The sequence below is a fragment of the Entelurus aequoreus genome, linkage group LG04, assembly GCF_033978785.1.
Source record: "Entelurus aequoreus isolate RoL-2023_Sb linkage group LG04, RoL_Eaeq_v1.1, whole genome shotgun sequence".
NCBI lineage: Eukaryota > Metazoa > Chordata > Actinopteri > Syngnathiformes > Syngnathidae > Entelurus > Entelurus aequoreus.
The window spans coordinates 24818577-24836744 of NC_084734.1; the positions used below are offsets into that span (position 1 = coordinate 24818577).

General features: G+C 38.3%; 1 protein-coding gene across 4 annotated transcripts in view; it reads right to left on the minus strand.

The window, feature by feature from the left end:
• Positions 1 to 18168, minus strand: part of lbr (lamin B receptor) — a 63181-nt gene that overhangs the window by 4759 nt on the left and 40254 nt on the right. For all 4 annotated transcript variants that reach the window (XM_062044421.1, XM_062044422.1, XM_062044420.1 and 1 more), the window contains exons 5-13: positions 10498 to 10672; positions 10103 to 10299; positions 8473 to 8527; positions 6591 to 6785; positions 6419 to 6522; positions 1456 to 1581; positions 1177 to 1345; positions 1019 to 1099; positions 377 to 499 (exon numbers count right to left, since the gene is read on the minus strand). In XM_062044421.1, coding sequence (XP_061900405.1) covers positions 377 to 499; positions 1019 to 1099; positions 1177 to 1345; positions 1456 to 1581; positions 6419 to 6522; positions 6591 to 6785; positions 8473 to 8527; positions 10103 to 10299; positions 10498 to 10672 — 1225 coding nt within the window. The remainder of the gene's footprint in view (positions 1 to 376; positions 500 to 1018; positions 1100 to 1176; positions 1346 to 1455; positions 1582 to 6418; positions 6523 to 6590; positions 6786 to 8472; positions 8528 to 10102; positions 10300 to 10497; positions 10673 to 18168) is intronic.

Here is an 18168-nt window from a genome sequence, read left to right on the forward strand (position 1 = left end):
TAACATTGGCAAACCAAAAAAAAACACAAATAGAGGCAATCATGAATCGAGGTTCCACTGTAGTGTGTTCATTTTCTAGAGGTGTAACTGTACACAAATTCATATTCAGATGTTTGGTACGGAACTTTTGGTTCTGTACAGTGTACAAATGTTCCCACAAAGTCCACATGGGGCGGGGGGACCTCACATTACATGTTTACTCTTTAAAACAAATACAAATGGCAGAGTCATGTGTAGCAATAGTGCCAAGAAGAAGCCAAATCTTGAACCGTGACCCTAAAACTGATCATGATGGCATACCGTTACACCATTATTACGTTCTATATTTGCAGTACAACATATTGTTATCAGATCAGTACAGGGCAAAGGGACTTACCACAGGGTAGCGACCAGGCCAGAGCCATGAGGAGGTCACCCAGATAGTTGGGGTGGCGGACGACCCCCCACCAACCAGACACCAGAAGACTCTTTCCTGTTGCTGTGGGGATGGTCTTCATGTCTGGAGAGAATTAAAAAACGAAAGTAACGACAAAGTTGGGGCCACGCGATTTGACGAGCCAAACCAAACTAAGTTTGTGCGCTAGGGCAAACATTTACGACTTACATCTTTTCTTCTTGAAATAAAAAAAAACTTTTTATGAGGGCATGGGAGACGTTTCCCCGTGGATGATAAATCTACAATATTATTATCTAAATTCTAAGCCTTTAACAATGTTGTCAGTATTTAAATTTGATGCATTGCTTTTGTTTTGTTTTTTCTTCTCAGAGACGTCTATAAGTAATGTAGTTATTATAAATAGGGCCGCACAATTATTTGTATCAGTATTGAAATCACGCTCATTTTAACTTTTTTTTTTTTTTTTTACTTATTTCAAAGTGAAACTAAAAATAAAAATAATTCGTAATTTGTATTCTTTTCATTGTGGCCTGTTCCGATGTGGGCCATATTTAATTATTTTCTTCTTAGAAGCCCAAAACACAACATACTGTACGTGACAGAGCCTTAAACACAACATACGTGACAATTTGGGGTCTGCTGGGCTTCTCCTGAAGGTATTCTTTTCAGAGTTGGATTTCCTGAAGATGTAGAAGCCAAACACTGGAAAAACAAAAAACAAGAGGAACGTGTGAGTCATTACATTCAATCAAAACATAATTTAAATTTAAGTTTCTTACATTTCAGCAAGATGATGGCTGCAACAGCTGGAAGGCTCAGTGTATTTGGGTGGCTAACCAGATAATACGCCTGTAGAGTATAGGTAAAAGGGACCCATACCAGATCTCCAAAAGCCAGCATAAAACCAAAGCCATCGTGCATTAGATCCATGGTGGTCAGGATGGCCTCCTGAAAGTTGTGATTCAGTTAGTTTGCATCAATTATTTACAAACCCAATTTAGTTTGTAGAAAACACAATAATATATTTTTCCTATTATGTCTTGCTCATCTCATTGTACCTCATTCCAGAGGCCGTCAACCACATAGAGGAGTTGGAACACGTTGACTAGGATCATGGCATAAGATGGAGTGGTCAGACCCTGCTGCTTCATCTCTGCCAGTGCGAGTGCAAAGTTGATCAAGCACTGAAAAAAACATCCAATCATTTAGAGACATCACAATTCTAATCAATTCAAGTATTGTATTTGTAGGTCTTCTTAAATGCTTGGTTAATTAATACAGTATTGTAGAGCTGGGAGTGAGCTGCAGTTACTCCATTTTTTTCCCATTAGATTTAGTCTGAGATTTTTTCAAATTAACTTGACAAAAACAATTTTTTTTAATGTTTTTAACAGGCCGTTTTTAGGCCAACACTGCCATATATATATTTACACACATATATATATATATGTATACACATACGCACACACACACACGCGCACATATAAATAGATATAGACACATATTAGCCTTATTATTAGCCTCAGTTAATGCACCCTGTCAGCAGTGTGGTAGATGATGTCATCAAGACGCAACAGGTGTTGCTGAGAAAATTCTGCTCGGATCTTCCCGCAAAATACTATACTTTCCTACTAAATCTGCCAAATATGCTGTGCATGCCATAGACTGTAACTACCATGTAAACTATTACCGTGACCACCTACATCTGGCGTGGTACACTCCTGTGCCGCATTGCAAACAAATACCATGAAACCGGACAAGCAGCAAGTTAGCGCCTCAGTTGGAGTCTGGCGATTCCATAAAGGACAAAGTAAGCAAACAAATGGATGCTTTGTTCCAGGATTGTGACTTAATTCTCAACATCAGTCAATGCTGGTCGATTCCCTGATTGAGCCCATAAAGTGGGCCATCACTGACTTAATTGCGGAATCGGTCAGAAACCCTGGAATATAAATGGCAAAATACTGTTGACAAAGTGAATGAACTGGAAAATAAGTATAACGACCTCGAGGCGGGACTGCCTTGTGGTCAACGATGTTCCAGAAAATGACCATGAAAACACAAACGAAGTTGCATTGGGAATTATTTAAAATAAACTTAACATCGACCTGAGGCCCGCAGATATCGACAGGAGCCATCGTCTGAGACCTAAAACCAACAGGAATAAACTGAGGGGAATCATTGTGAAGTTTTTCCCATTATAACATCAGAGACTTGGGTTTATAAGTTGAAAAAGGGTCTCAAAGGTCAACACCAAAACTGCACATTCTCAAGAGCCTAACTGCAAAGCGAGCAAAAATCCTGGATGAGCTGCATAAGATATGATATGAAATATCATCTTATGCAGATATATTTGCATATATTCATATGCAAATATGATATGAAAAGTGACAGCAAAGAAGCAGTTAGTGAAGTTAATATTAATAACAGAGAAATGACAATGAACATTATTGCACTACAAATTGAGTACAATAAAAACACCAATTGAAATAGCACTATTGAAATTAATAATAATAATAATTACCTCTATTATCAACAATGTGTATGTTTCAAATGCAACAATACATACATAACGTGAACAACAACAAGCTACACTTTAGACAAGTGTCTAAAGTGGGCGTCTTTACCTGCTCACCTGTAGAGATCAGCATCATGTCTTAATCCCTATTTATTAAAATTAACACAAGAAATTGAAAAAATTAAATGATAGGTGCTATATATCGATTCCCAGATGCAAATACTTTCTTTAACAACCTGGGCATAAACTAGACAGTATGTATGTGTGTTTATATATATATCATCCATCCATCTTCTTCCGCTTATCCGAGGTCGGGTCGCGGGGGCAGCAGCCTAAGCAGGGAAGCCCAGACTTTCCTCTCCCCAGCCACTTCGCCCAGCTCCTCCCGGTGTATATATATATATATATATAGTAAATCTGTACAGCAAAAACGGGCATCTACATCAACAATATGATTTGCCTGAGTAGCTAGACAGGAGAAACGTACGTTTTTGCTGTACAGATTTACTTTACAAAAGAGACTTTATTAAATTGATTTATATTCATGTTTGGCACAGCCGGACCAGAGCAGGAGGGGATAGAAAGAGGAAAAAAAGGGTAAATTGTGGGGACAAGAGGGGGATAGACAGAGATACAACAACAGAACAGCATCAGCAAATACAATATGCGCAGATATGATATGAAAAGTGATAGCAAAGAAGCAGTTAGTGAAGTTAATATTAATAACACAGAAATGACAATGAACATTATTGCACTACAAATAGAGTACAATAAAAACACCAATAGAAATAGCACTATTGAAATTAATAATAATAATTACCTCTATTATCAACAATACAATTGTTTCAAATGCAACAATGCATACATAACTTGAATTACAAAAGAAAGCAGATAAATGGAGGGGAAAAAAGAAGCGAACTGTATTAACTTTGTAGATTGTTATAGTAACAATAGGTTAAGCTTTGCAATCTAGTGGAACAAAGTTAATATGTTTGATTATGTATGCATATGTAGTTTGTGTATATGTATGTTTGTACAGGACTGTGCGTGTCTATTTGTGTGTGGAGCCTAGGTACCTACGTATGTACCCACATACGTAGGTACGTATGGGTATGTACGTATGTACGTACGTACCCACATGTGTGCGCGTATGTATGTATTAATGAATAGGGTCCTGGGTATGACTCAAAACTGCATCCGGTGATGAGGCTTCAGTTCGGGAGTTCTGGAGTTTTGGGGAAGGTGGAGTTACCCCTCAGTCATCATTGCTCCCAGGTCCACTCTGACCCGGGGTGGTAGTACCTGTCAGGGTCCCAGCTATGGGTTAAATAGCATTTCAAAGACCTCAACGGTGGAAGTGGCGGAGGATGACACTGCATGTCACAACGGCACTGAAGGCGGATGAAGGCTGCAACAGAGGGTGGTCTCCAGTAGTCATGGATCCATGCCACTGGATCAAGGCCCCTCTCTGCCAAGGACCAGTGGTGGCTGCAGGCGCATCAGTCTCCCCACACTAAAAGACGTCACGCGCAGGCGTCCTCCCGAATGGGAACCCATCCATTCTGAGGACAGTCATACTCGACTACGAGTGACTGCCGATGATGATTAATGAATTAATATACGTATATGTGTATATATGTAGGAATATTTGTATGTACAATATATTTGTCTCCCAGTGTGTGCGGGAGCCAAAGTACAGCCCCAACCACCCAGAGAGCCCAACCCAAAACAGCAGGTTCGGTGCCCAGTGAACAAGGGACCACCCGCCCCACGCAGTCAGGCCGGCCAGCGACAGAAATCCACTGTGCCGCTCGGCAGGCCATTGACGGATGTGCCCAGCAGAGGAGAAGGCACGGGAGAAGCAGGGGACAGCCAGCCCTTGAGCTAGTGAGAGACCACACCCCATGCGGGCAGAAAGACGGGAAGACCACCCGCCTGCACGTACGCAATAGTGCTACATGTTTATTTTTTCACTAAAGTTGGATCTGATTGGCACACAGCCTCTAAAACTTGTAGATCATTCTCAGGCCCAAACATAAAAGGTTCAGAATCATCACTTGTCAGTGTATAGCTGACTTGTTAGCTGACTTTTGCTAACGTTATTCATAAGTTAGAAAACATAGAAAAAGAAAAACATGTGTGCTTGTCTCACAAAAGGATTGTGAATGATGGCCAAAATTCCAAAAAAGTGTGACTTCACTATGTTAACATAGTGAAGTCACATTTATTTCTGTATTTCTTTATAGGATTAAAAAAAAATTGAGATATAATTTCAATGTGAAACCTGGGCCTTATTTGCAGGAATTCAAGAAATACACACGAAAACCTCTCCCTCAAGCAATCAGTCCCTCCCTTTTCTTTAATTTACAAACAGTGCTATTTCCACATTGGTCTAATACCAATGTGGAAACAGCACTGTTTGCCGGAATGGGGAACTCCTTCGTATGTCAACTTGGCATACAACTCTTCACTTACAAACATTGTTGCATTATCATTCTTCTCACTCGGTGATGTTGATAGGTTTTCAATGTAGTGAATCCCCGAGACCCAAAGAAAGTGATTTGAGTGGGTCCCTGGGAAATTCCAGAAGCCCTAAATTATTTAAAAATGTCTATATTATTTTCTCCCTTACCCTTTGTCTTAGTCTTTAGCCATCTGTTTTGTGAGGTTGCATCAAGCAAGTGGTGTCCCAATTCTCCTGCAAGGTTAAGTGAAGTGCTTAAGTGCCAAGGGGTGTAAAGTCTTCAAAACAAAGTGTGGCCCTTACCAAACTTGCAGCAAAGTGTTAAAAAAAGACAGCTGAGCATAAAGCACATGTGAATATTTCCACGTTTTGAATGTTTTTATTTTAATATCGCTCATCGTACGAGCTCGCTAGGTAATGCGGCTGGATGTCAGGCTAACAGCAAACGGACTTCACTGGAATTTACCACATTTTACTGCAATTTACCACATTTAATGTAATCTAGGTTTAGATCAGGAGATGTCTTAAGTTTGTGAAACTCTTTGAGGCACTTAAGGGCTATAATTAATTTTTTTATTGATTCATCGATTAATTGGTCTCATTTCATGGGGCATGTTTACACTACTCTATGTTTTGAAGGGGTGAGCGTTTCGGGTATGTCAAAGGGGGAAAGGGAGAATTAGGATTTAGCCTTTATGTTCTACTCCCATCTTCTTACATAGAGATGGAAATATAATTATTTCCAAAAATACAAACAACAATGGCCTAGAGATGGAAATATATTTATTTCCATTTCTACGCCTAGCGGTGTGTATTTTTCCTTTTTCAGATATCTATCCATATTTGTCACCTCGCTCCATGCGTCTGATTGTAAATTCTGCTGCCATTTATTTGCAATGCAATGTAGGAAAAAACACCCAACAGAGACATATTATCCGAGTGATTTGTTTGACCAATTAAATAAAATGGGCTAATTTCTCACATTTCTCAAAAAAGCACTGCTTTTAATAGTTTAGCTTTCCCTTGCATGTCAACTTACCCAGCCAATCAAACCTGGACGCATCTCAAAGAAGAATTTCAAATCAAAATCTTTGATGCGAGGATTGAGCTCATGTCCCTTGAAGAAGTCATAAATCACATTGCCTGGAAATACAAATGCAATAAAATAAACAAATTGAATAGCATAAAGCTTTCCTTCTTCCTTTCCTTACCAGAGCTTCCTCCAAGTGCCAGTTGGTCTGGGGCGGCATCGAGAGACCTGACATACAGGTAGACACTGAGCAGGACAGAGATGATGAAGGTCGCCACAGAAAGTTGCAAGAAGTGGCTGTGGATGTAGGTGAGGTCAACTCCCAGGTGGACTGCTACTGCAACCACTGCCGCACTCATTACAATGGCAAAGAAACCTAATGGTGCACATAAAAGATGGCTCAACTTAAATGTGGACTAAAACACTTTAAGAAATTATCCATGCAGAAATTAGATATGGAATGTGAAAGAAAAGCACTTTTACAGTACATGTACCGTATCACCTCCTTTAGTGGTTTATATTACTGTCAACTTGCAAACACCGTCCTCTTGCATTAACTACCTCAAAAAATCAGAAAAAGTAACCCGGACATGTTGTAATGACAAACTGGAAATATGTGATGTACCATATTGTAACTGGATGCATGTAGTGCACAATTAAATAAAGAAGTACCATAACCATTTTTTAGAGAGCAAATGAAAGAATAAAGATAACAAGGGTATTTGATCTCATGCTGAAAATTAACCCCTTAACAAAGATATGAACTGTGGTGTAACTGTTGCACAGCAACTAGAAGTGCTAGAAAAAAAGAACAGATTAGAGCAGGCTAACTGAAACCCATCTGAATGAAGGCATGGTAAGTGTAGTGTGACATGAACAATGAAGAATCTGTGTTTTTATTTTATATTTAAAACTTTTTAAAGACCATCATGAACAAAATTCACAATCATTTCACAATTATACCGACAAAAAAGTACATAGACAAAGAAAAATCAGAAGCTGAAAATAATGGAAACTACTGTAAATTAATTAATTCACTGCTCTTTTTACATTGAAAAACTACATGTTTAACCTTACTTAAAACACTACGTATTGTAAACTAATTGTCTAGAAAAAAATATTGGCAAACATCGCAACAGCCATTGCCATCATGCCCATTGTTATCAAGTTTTCCTGCAGAAAATGCAAAGTGCTTCACATTGAATGTTTTCATGTAACAACAGCCGGCTGGAAAATTACCGTATTTTTCAGACTATAAGTCGCAGTTTTTTCCATAGTTTGGCCAGTTGTGTTTCAACTTCTATGAAGGTGTGGGACTTATCGTAAAATATCAAATAATATTATTGAGCTCATTCACGTAAGAGACTAGACCCATAAGATTTCATCGGATTTAGCGATTAGGAGTGACAGATTGTTTGGTAAACGTATAGCATGTTCTATATGTTATAGTTATTTGAATGACTCTTACCATGATATGTTACGTTAACATACCAGGCACGTTCTCAGTTGGTTATTTATGCGTCATATAACGTACACTTATTCAGCCTGTTGTTCACTATTCTTTATTTATTTTAAATTGCCTTTCAAATGTCTATTCTTGGTGTTGGGTTTTATCAAATAAATTTCCCCAGAAAATGCGACTTATACTCCAGTGCGACTTATATGTTTTTTTCCCTTCTTTATTATGCATTTTTGGCCGGTGCGACTTATACTCCGAAAAATACGGTAAGGATTTTCTACTTTGTGTATTGACATGGTAGTAGGTTATATGATTTACGTGGTTTTTGCGTATAATCGCACTCCGCATTGAAAGATGGTGATGTGCGTAAATGGAAGAGAATGCAGAGCGTCATGTTGGATGCAACATGGAGTTATGCTGAACGAAATGTGGTGGTCATTTTACTGTTGGCCTTGGCTTGCCATCAAAGTAGGCCTATGCGATATGTGTTATAGTATTATACAAAATATATTTTGATGGTGGTCCGTGCAGTCAAACTAAACATTTTAGCAGGGTAATGCCAACAATATGTAAACCACAAATACTGCCAAACACAAAATCTCACCATTAGTTCTGTACTTTAGCCTCTCTCCAGACCTCAGTGGTATGCCCTCGCTCAGCTACAAAAACAAAGGAAACAGATAATTAACAGAATTACTTATCACAGGAGGTAATGATGTTTGAGCAATCAAGGCACACATAAAAACTAAAAACAGTGAGGTTAAAAAACAGCTTAAACAATCAGCGAGCAATAAACATTCCAACTCAAACGAACTTCAACTGAAGTATTTCAGATTTATTATAGTTTGTGTATGTGAAAGAGGAATAGAGCAAGAGAGAAATAATGATACTTAAAATGTTCAAGATCATTAAATTCTAAAATTTTGGATCACAATTATATTCAGCCAAAACACATATGGAGGTGTAACAATATCACTTAAATATTTAAATCATTACCTAAGAAATGGGGATGATTCAAATCCTTTGGTTTTTGCCATCAAGGACTTTTTCTTACTTGTTGATTTTACCTACTTCATTTGTAAACAAAAATTATAAAGATTTTGTGATATCAATGTTGATCTAATCACTGAAGTATTTATCGTATAATATTTGGTATTGTTACTACTGTCATTTGTGTCGAACCGCGGTGAGCTCTATTTTAGCTGTTAACACCGGTTAGCATGGCTTATTGTATCCTCCTACGATGAGTAGTGTAGCATGTTGGTCTGTTCTCGTCCTTCAATGAACCTTGTAATAAATGTAACTAATTTGCTGCTATGGAGGAGACATTAGGCGCTAGCTTGTGAGCAAAAACGCATCAGTGGACCCTGCTGCTGCTATTTACATCCATTCTCGTTTATGTAAACTATGCTAACGGAGCATGCGCATGACTCATTTTGCGGGCATTCCTATCTCTCGTGTTGTTATAAAGACAAACGGTCAACCAATTGCTAGTTTTGCATGATACCTAGTCCATGTTTTAAAACTTGATCAAACTAAAAAAAACAGCACATTTTTATCAGTTGTATATATCTTGTCGTATCGGTTTATCTCTCACAACCCTAGCATGAGGGTGTCTCATCTTTTAGATGTATACATAACTTAATTAGGACTGCAACTAACAACTAATTTGATAATCGATTAATATGTCCATTATTACTAAGATTAATCGATTAATAATTGGATAAAAGAGACAAACTACATTTCTACATTTTATTGAAAAAAACAGCATACTGGCACCATACTTATTTTGATTATTGTTTCTCAGCTGTTTGTAAATGTTGCAGTTCATAAATAAAGGTTTAAAAAAAAAAATTTTTTTTTAAAAAGGAGCCCCTGCGCATGGCATAGATCCAACGAACCGATGACTAAATTAATCGGCAACTATTTTTATAATCGATTTTAATCGATTAGCTGTTGCAGCCCTAAACTTAATTGCAGATAAACATCAAGACAGAAGTTGAAGCGCCCAGAAGAAGATGAAAAAAGATATGCCTTCACACTCTCCATTATTGCATTACGTTTCCCTGACCTATAATCTAATTCCTGGATCCTGCCTGAACTCCTGTGAGGGAGTCATGTGCACATTCACGTGTCTTTCATGAGTGGCTGAATATAGGAGATTTGACCAAAGCTGTTACTACCCTTCTGTGGTGTCTGTATTGATTCGATGAGGTACAAAGCTGCCTACTCACTTTTCCCACAGGCAGGATGTAGAGGATGGCCTGGAATAAGATCCAAAGGACAACAAAACCCAGAGCCTGTGCATCCCAGAAAGTTTCAAGAGGGGGTACAGGAGGAGGGAAGTTGACCAAGCTGGGGTCCTTTAAATTAACTTGGAGAACCACAAATAGAACCCAGGATGGCAGAAAAAGCAGCCAGAAGTATGCTCCTGGGAGGCGAGATGAAACACAAGAACATTTTGAAAACCCATCAGTCCATGATGTGGCGCTTGAAAATCATTGTCTAAGCTTTGACAAAGTCAGGGAAATTGTAGTAAAACAGCAGTATAGAAGTGAGAGGAGAAAGGCTGCACTTGCTGCATAACTGTATGAGAATAGTAACGCTTAGTTTGTTTACAACCACCTACCTATCTTGCCACCAAAGTCCAGTGGGCTATACACATTTGCAATAGGTGGTCTTCCCACGTTGGTGTCCTTCTTCACCCGCTGTTGAAGTTTGACCTCATCCTTCCTGCGGCGCAAATTGTATCGGCTCTGGTTCAGCTCAGACTCATCCTCAGCCTCCAGGTTTGTCTCGGACTTCTTAAGATAAAACACATGATTTTTGATCATTCAAAAGGTGCTCTAAAACTGTACCTCAAAAAGTTTAACTTATTTGCCTTCATAAATATGAATTTGCCAAAATATGTCCACGTCATGAAACAATTGTGGCTTTTTGATCATTCGAAAGCTGCTCTAAAACTGTACCTCGAAAATTGAAACTCATGTGGCCTTCAATAATATGAATTTGCCAAAACATGTCTACCTTCAAGGTACTCAAAGCGCTATGACACTATTTCCACATTCACACACTGATGTCGGGAGCTGCCATGCAAGGCCCTAACCACAACCCATCAGGAGCAAAGGTGAAGTGTCTGGCAGAAGCTGGGGATTTTAGCATAATAATCTGCATAACTTTATAGACCTAATCCTTCTGAAAAACAGACAAACTCAAGCATCATAATCAGCCGACTGGGCAGTGAATGTGTGTGTGCCTGTTGCCACTCTTCTCTCATTTTGGGTTTGTTACATCTTCCATGTTGTTTTTACTAACATTTTCCATGTTTAAAAAAAATAAAAATAAAATACCAGGATATATATTGTATACAACAGTCGATCCCGAGCTACCAGTCGATCGCGAATGGTGTCAGTCGATCGCCAGCAAGGCATTAAAAAAATAGACCTAAAAATTAGCCATCATCAATCTTCACCAAGATGTCACTTGATTGACATTCACGGCACCCGAGGCTCTTGTGAGATGACGCTGGCTGCTGCGAGCTCATTATTAAGAAAAAATGACCGACAGGAAGGCGAGAAAGACTTTATATTTCAACATGTGCTAACAAAATAAGAGTCTCAGAAAGCTGGCGTGCACAAACTAGCAGGCTACGGAGTTTGCCGCCAATGTATTTCTTGTAAAGTGTATAAAAAGGAGTATGGAAGCTGGACAAATAAGATGCCAAAAACCAACCACTTTATGTGATATTGGACAGAAAGGAGGACTTTTTTTGTCCGTCATTTTAAAATGTGGACTTATCAGCACTACTGTCTGATTCCAATCAATACAAGTCATCAGAATCACGTTTGATTGATTGATTGAGACTTTTATTAGTAGGTTGTGTAGTAGAATTTCTGACCTTTTGACCTATATTTCTTGTCTTTTAAGAATGTCCGCTCATTTTCAATACTCTTGTATTTTGTGCCATTGAATGGACCAGTTGTGGGACAAAAGTGAATATTAAGTCGTGCCAACCTGTCTACAGAATGTGTTGACTGTCTAAAGGATTCGAGTTGTTATGGAACAGATAGGAAAAGCAAAACAAGACATTGACGCACTCGATAAGGAACGATGACGCACAACAGACATATAAAAAATGGCAGAAGACCGGAACTCGTGAGTGATTTTGGCTTGTGTGTGTCTTGTTGGCTCCGGAGTAACTTGTGGTTTGTCTGCACGGCCAACTCAATTCAACCTGCACTTCTGATAATGGGTAAATAAAATTGTTGTACTAAACTACTTTTGTTGCCTGCTTAAGCTTCGGACAATCCACTACACAAATTGGCGTCACGAACAGGATGGTTTAGAAGCTACAGGTCGACAGCCGCTCTCGCTCTCTCAGTCAGGCAGACAGTGTGCTGCACGCGCGCATAACAAGGTAAGCGTTTTGCTTAAAGTGTAAACATTTTCTGCCTGGAGAGAGCCGGATCGATAAGACTAATTGCTGAATCTATTTTTGATAAAAGATAGGTTTAGTCAGGTTCTCCAAAAACAACCTGGAATGGGGTAAATTATGGTTGGATTGAGTTGTTTTATATGTGATCATTTGTCTGTGTGTTTGTTGAAAACTTGTGATTTCTTGTTTTTAACATAAGGGGAATGTTGATAGAATTTTGGTGGTTTGGAGTGTTTTTGAAGCATAAGACGATGTGAGACGAAAAATTTCTTTTAACCTCTTCATCCTCTGTCGTTGTTGGCAGAGGATGTTTTCTGCAAGTACATTAGGTTAGCCGGAGTTGGATACAGCTAAATTATAGGCAAGAGTTGCTAACTTGGTGTGACATTTGGCCCATACAAATTGATGACGTCTATGAAGGTGCGACATATCTGTTTATGTGGAAACTGCAGCGGTGGGAAAAGCCTCTTATAGGTGACCGCTCATTGACTCCGGTAAAGGAGATCAACTGAGCGTATAGCTGTCACGACGAATTTGGAAATTTGCTGCAAATAGACAGGTATTGATCGGGCTGCATATGGTAGAGCTTTGGTGAAACTTGGTGAAACTGTATGGACTGACCAGACACGAGTCTGTAGGATGCTGGGTGATTTCCAGTGGTCCTATTGGGCGTTAGGCCAGGTTTTTCCGTGTTGGTCAGGGATAACGCAGGTGTTGCTCCAATGAAACGGGTTAATCGCCGTTTTATGAGCAATGATGGAACCTGGTTTTTGTGATATGAGACAGCCGATTCCACAAAAGCACGCGTGCATTAGTTGTTTATATTGGTCCGGACCAGGGGGGCGTGGTTTGTGGGATAAAAATGTGTTTTTTTTAAATTTATATATATATATATCTGCGTATTGTAATAACATTTGTGTAGCACCTGGTTTCTTATCTGGTTTAATTCCCCCCTTCCTTTCCCCCCCTCTCGCAACCTCCCTTCTCGCTTTTTCTCACAGCCCCGCTATCTGTAAAAGTCTGGAAATTGTCTAAAATGTGTGTGCGTGTGAGAAAGTAGACAAAGTTTATGTACAGAAAACATATGAGTGAATGATTTATCCATTTAATTATCTTATTCCGCTCTCGGAGGTTGGATTGCGGGGGCAGCAGCCTAAGCAGGGAAGTCCAGAATACCCTCCTTAAACTTGACTATTTGTCCATCTAAGAGTGAATGATAAATGTTGTTCTTATTATTAAGGTTATTATTGTGCTTCTGGATGAGAAAAGTAGTTGTCTATTGCATTTACTTTTAACTGCTGGTAAATTCTCTGTGTGTGAGTGACTGTGTGACGCATATAGTCTCAGCTGGGAGACATTTTGAGATAAGAGTGTGTGCGTGTGACGAGGCTGTGTGAGTGACAGCTGCGTGAGGCATTGGTTCGAAGAGGAGTGACACTGATAGCATTGAGCTAGGTTAGCATTGTGTTAGCATAGCATTGAGCTAGGTTAGCATTGTGTTAGCATAGCAAAAGTTTGCTTACTGAGGCATAGAGCATCTAGCTTGGCACTACTAAGTGTGGTTGAACAGTTATTCTCGGTCTGTAGAGTGTACTAGTAGTAGGTGCTTGCTAAGTCCAGTAAAATAATAGATATATGGAAAATTACACAGTTAATTATCAATAAATAAATACGGATTGTGGGACATTGAAACATTGTTTAATTCATCATTCATTTATATGTCTAGTATACTTTTTTTTTTGGTACAGCCTTGTTGCTTATCTGATCCATCCAGTTTCTGTGTGGAAGTTGAGACAAACACACACGCACGAACATCATAGATTAGGACACATTGTAACTTTGAATTAATAGTTATACAACAAATAAATTAATAATATTGAATTTAAATTTGATAAAGATAAATTGATCATACATTGACATTTTAATTTTTTTTAGGAATAAACACACAATAAAATAAAAGTTAAATTTATATTCTAATACATCTAAGGGCATCTGTGAAACATAGAGTCTGAAGAAGTACAGATAAGAGCCACTCAGCGCCATTGTCAAAACAAAACGTAGAGAAGCGTTAAACAAATTCTAATCAGAAGGAAGACAGACCAAAATATGAGAACTTAAGTAAACAGACAGCAAGTAAACCAGAAATAATAATGTAAATAAATAACAAAGAAAGCAAATTTCTATGTGACATTGGTGCATGTAGAATTACAAATAGAGAATAAAACTAAATGGAAATAACTGTCTGCAAGATGAGCATGACGTCATGAATTGTGCTCGGGTTAGTAATAGATAGATAGATAGACAGATAAAACGTTATTGATTCCTTCAGGAGAGTTCCCTCAGGAAGAAGAACTAAAAAGTAAACAGTAACTAATAAGGGTATAAATGGAAACAAAACAGAAAAATATTACAAGGAGAATAAAAATAGAACAGTAAAATAAGAGAAACTAGGCATTAACGACCATGATATAAAAAAGTATTGCACTGTTATTGTTTTGCATTCCCTGTCATCCTAGCCCCCCCCAAAGAGGAGTTGTACAGTGTAATGATGTATGAGACAAAGGATTTTTTATAGGCTAAACCAGTAGTTCTCAAAGGCGGGTATGGTGTTTCCGCCCGGATAAAAAAGGGAGGTACTTGAAGGTATGCCAAGGGGTACCTGAGATTTTAAATATTTTAAAATAGCGACAATTCAAAATCCTTTATAAATATAATTATAGAAGAATAATTCTTCAACAAAATAAATATTTAGAATTAAGTTCACGAGCCCAGATGGATACATATTAACAATCATACACATTTACACACAGAAAAGAAAAGAAAAAAGAATGACCGAAAAAAGAATAGGCGGAAGCCAAAGCTTATATTGGCCTATGATATACATTTACTGAACATTAAATTACCTGGAACATCAACGTTAAAAGATGAAAGTAATTGTTACTATATTTTAGAATGTTCAAAAAACTTTACTTTTCAAGGGTCTCCAAAACCATAACAAAAAACTACATGTGTTCAGCTCATCACTGAGGATGGTACATCATTTAACTCCTAAAACTGAAATACATTTGTGATTTTATTTTTATTTTACTTGACCTATTTTAAAAAATCAATATCCCCCATAAATGATAGTTTTCTCCTCATAAGGTAAATAAGCTAAGAATACAAACTGGAAGGCTGTTGTTCTTTACTCTGAAACATAATTGCAATTGTTTTAAAATTAAATTATCTGAACATTTAACACATTATGACTTATAAAAATGGATTGGTATGATCATAATAATAATGCTTTGTGTAATATTGAAATGAGCCTTTTAATTTTAAGTATTGGGTCTATATTTCTTCTATAAACATTTCTCCAAACTTCAAAACAATATTACATATGGAAAAATAAATGAATAATATAACATGTGCAGACATTTCTTATTCAGCATGTGTTTTACTTTATACCGAATAGCAATGGATTTGGATATTTTTCTTTAATATGTTCAATATGCGGCTTCCAACATATTAATGATCAATTACTATTCTCAAGAATGTAGTTCATATACTCTGTCAATTTCCACTTGATTCAACTTTAATTTTTGTTTCACAATATGACTTTGCACCCTGGACAGGTCGCCACCTCATCACAGGGCCAACACAGATAGATAGACAGACAACATTCACACACTGGGGCAAATTTAGTCTTATTAATTTCTACATATTGAGATCTATTACTTAAAATAACTACTTAACCACTGTTGTGAAACACCTTTCTAATTTATGGGAGTATTGGGATAGGGTTGAGGAAGATGTCTGCTGTGGTGGTGGTTAGTTTGGAAATTAATTTAATAAAAGTAACTTTAAAGTGCAGTCTGACATTTTAGTTTGGAGTAATTTATAGTTTTATTTAGACATTGCAGTACACCATACTTCTGGATGTTGAGCTAGAAGAGGATAATGGCATGACAGAATAAAGTTAGAATTAAAGTTGGGGTGCCAGTGATTGTCACACACACACTGGGTGTGGTGGAATTTGTCCTCTGCATTTGGCCCATCCCCCGTGATTGCCCCTGGGAGGTGGGGGAATCGTTTTTGGTGATTTGGCTCCCATATTTTTTTTTGTCTTTGGTATGACTCGACCGGGGTTTTGAGCTTGCGACCTGCCGATCTCAGGGCGGACACTCTAACCACTAGGCCACTGAGATGAAGTAGGCAAACCAAATCTCAACAGCTTTCAGTTAGCTATAGATTTTGAGAGTATAATGCGAATAACTATAACGTTACAACTGTTTGCTGTGAATAGTGTTGAATAATAATTACAAATAACAGCCTACATTAATAATTAGAATAAGAGCCGATATGTAAAGTGTTAAAAAAGAGGAGAAGTGTGATTACGCCTGGCGCTTAGAGCATGGCCTTGTGTTTTTGTTGTGACTAGGTTGGATAACCAGTCGGAGACATGCAAGGCAAGGCGGGGCAGCTTTGTTTGTGTGGCGTTTTTCCAGTAAAGGACAAGACTCAAAGTGCTTCACAGACAACAAAGTGAAATGAAAGAAAATAAAAGCAAAATTAAAATGCAGACAATAAAAATAAACACAGTGCGGACGTTAAAAGTTAAAAGATTAAAAGATTTAGCTGAAAGATAAGGAGAAACGTGAATAAAAACATTCCTTTGTTTTGGAGAGTATCACGCACAGCGGGAGGTCAGAGTGCAAGCATGACAACTTGCTCGCGCCTACTGATAGACAAATGATAGTTTAAATTAACTTATAGATAATCTTTAAGTGAATTAAAAGGGTACTTAAATACACATGAAGTAGTACGTATAATCTTTGAATTAAGGTTATTGATTAGCAATTAATGGGATAGTTAAGACTGTAATTTTAAAAACGTGATATGCAAAATTGAACTAACCGAGAGGATATGAAAACGATGGGTGTACATGTTTTGAGTTCCAAATTCTGGAGGAAAAAAAAAAACCTCAACAAAACGTAAAACCATACAGACGGACTTGGGTGGTAGCCACGGTTGTGCTAGGTCAAGCGAGGGTGGAAAGGATGTGCAGCCGGGGGACTGCCAACTTCTCTGAACAAGACAAGCTCCAAAGTTGTAGCCAGAACATGCTCACAAAAAATACAGGTGTGACAGCAGGACGAACAGCAGGATACAAACAGACCCCTGCTGGACATAAGTGTCAACGGACAATGTTCAACACAATCTTTGAAGCATTCCTTTGTGGTCAACCTGCACACACCTTGTAATGACCTGCTTACGAACTGTGCCCTGACAATTCAATACCACACAGAAGGAACTTCCTAATGTTGCCTGACAGCACGACATCAGCTGACAACTACTAGGGACGCCTCCCAGGAATGAGTGGAAGACGGGGACTGCTCCAACTGTCCTAGCACTTGCTGACTGAGGTGCGTCCGTGGGCCCTGCCACCCAAACCGCCAAAGTGTATGATCACCAATTAGACGACTCATAATAGGAGCCTTTTGACTCTTATATATGGTGGGACTCAAGGTATGGCCGCTCATGTGAACTATCCTTACAACAATTAGAATGGTGTAAGATGGACAACTAATGACCCACATTGTTCCCTCTGTCCTGCCTACGAAACCAAAAATTTAGGTCAAATGATAAAACAGGGCGTAGCTGCCGCTGATTGAACCGATACGCAAATACCACATTTTCAATTATTTCGGTTGTCTGTTAAAAACAGCTATTGGTTGCAATTTGGACATTCCTGCTGTAGGCTACAAGGAGCTAGCAGCTACACAACAGCTGAGCTAAAACAAAATTTAAGCATATCAAATAATTGTAGTTGCTTATTACATACACAAAGTCGCAGAGAGACAGAAGTCTGTAGAAAGTATTCAG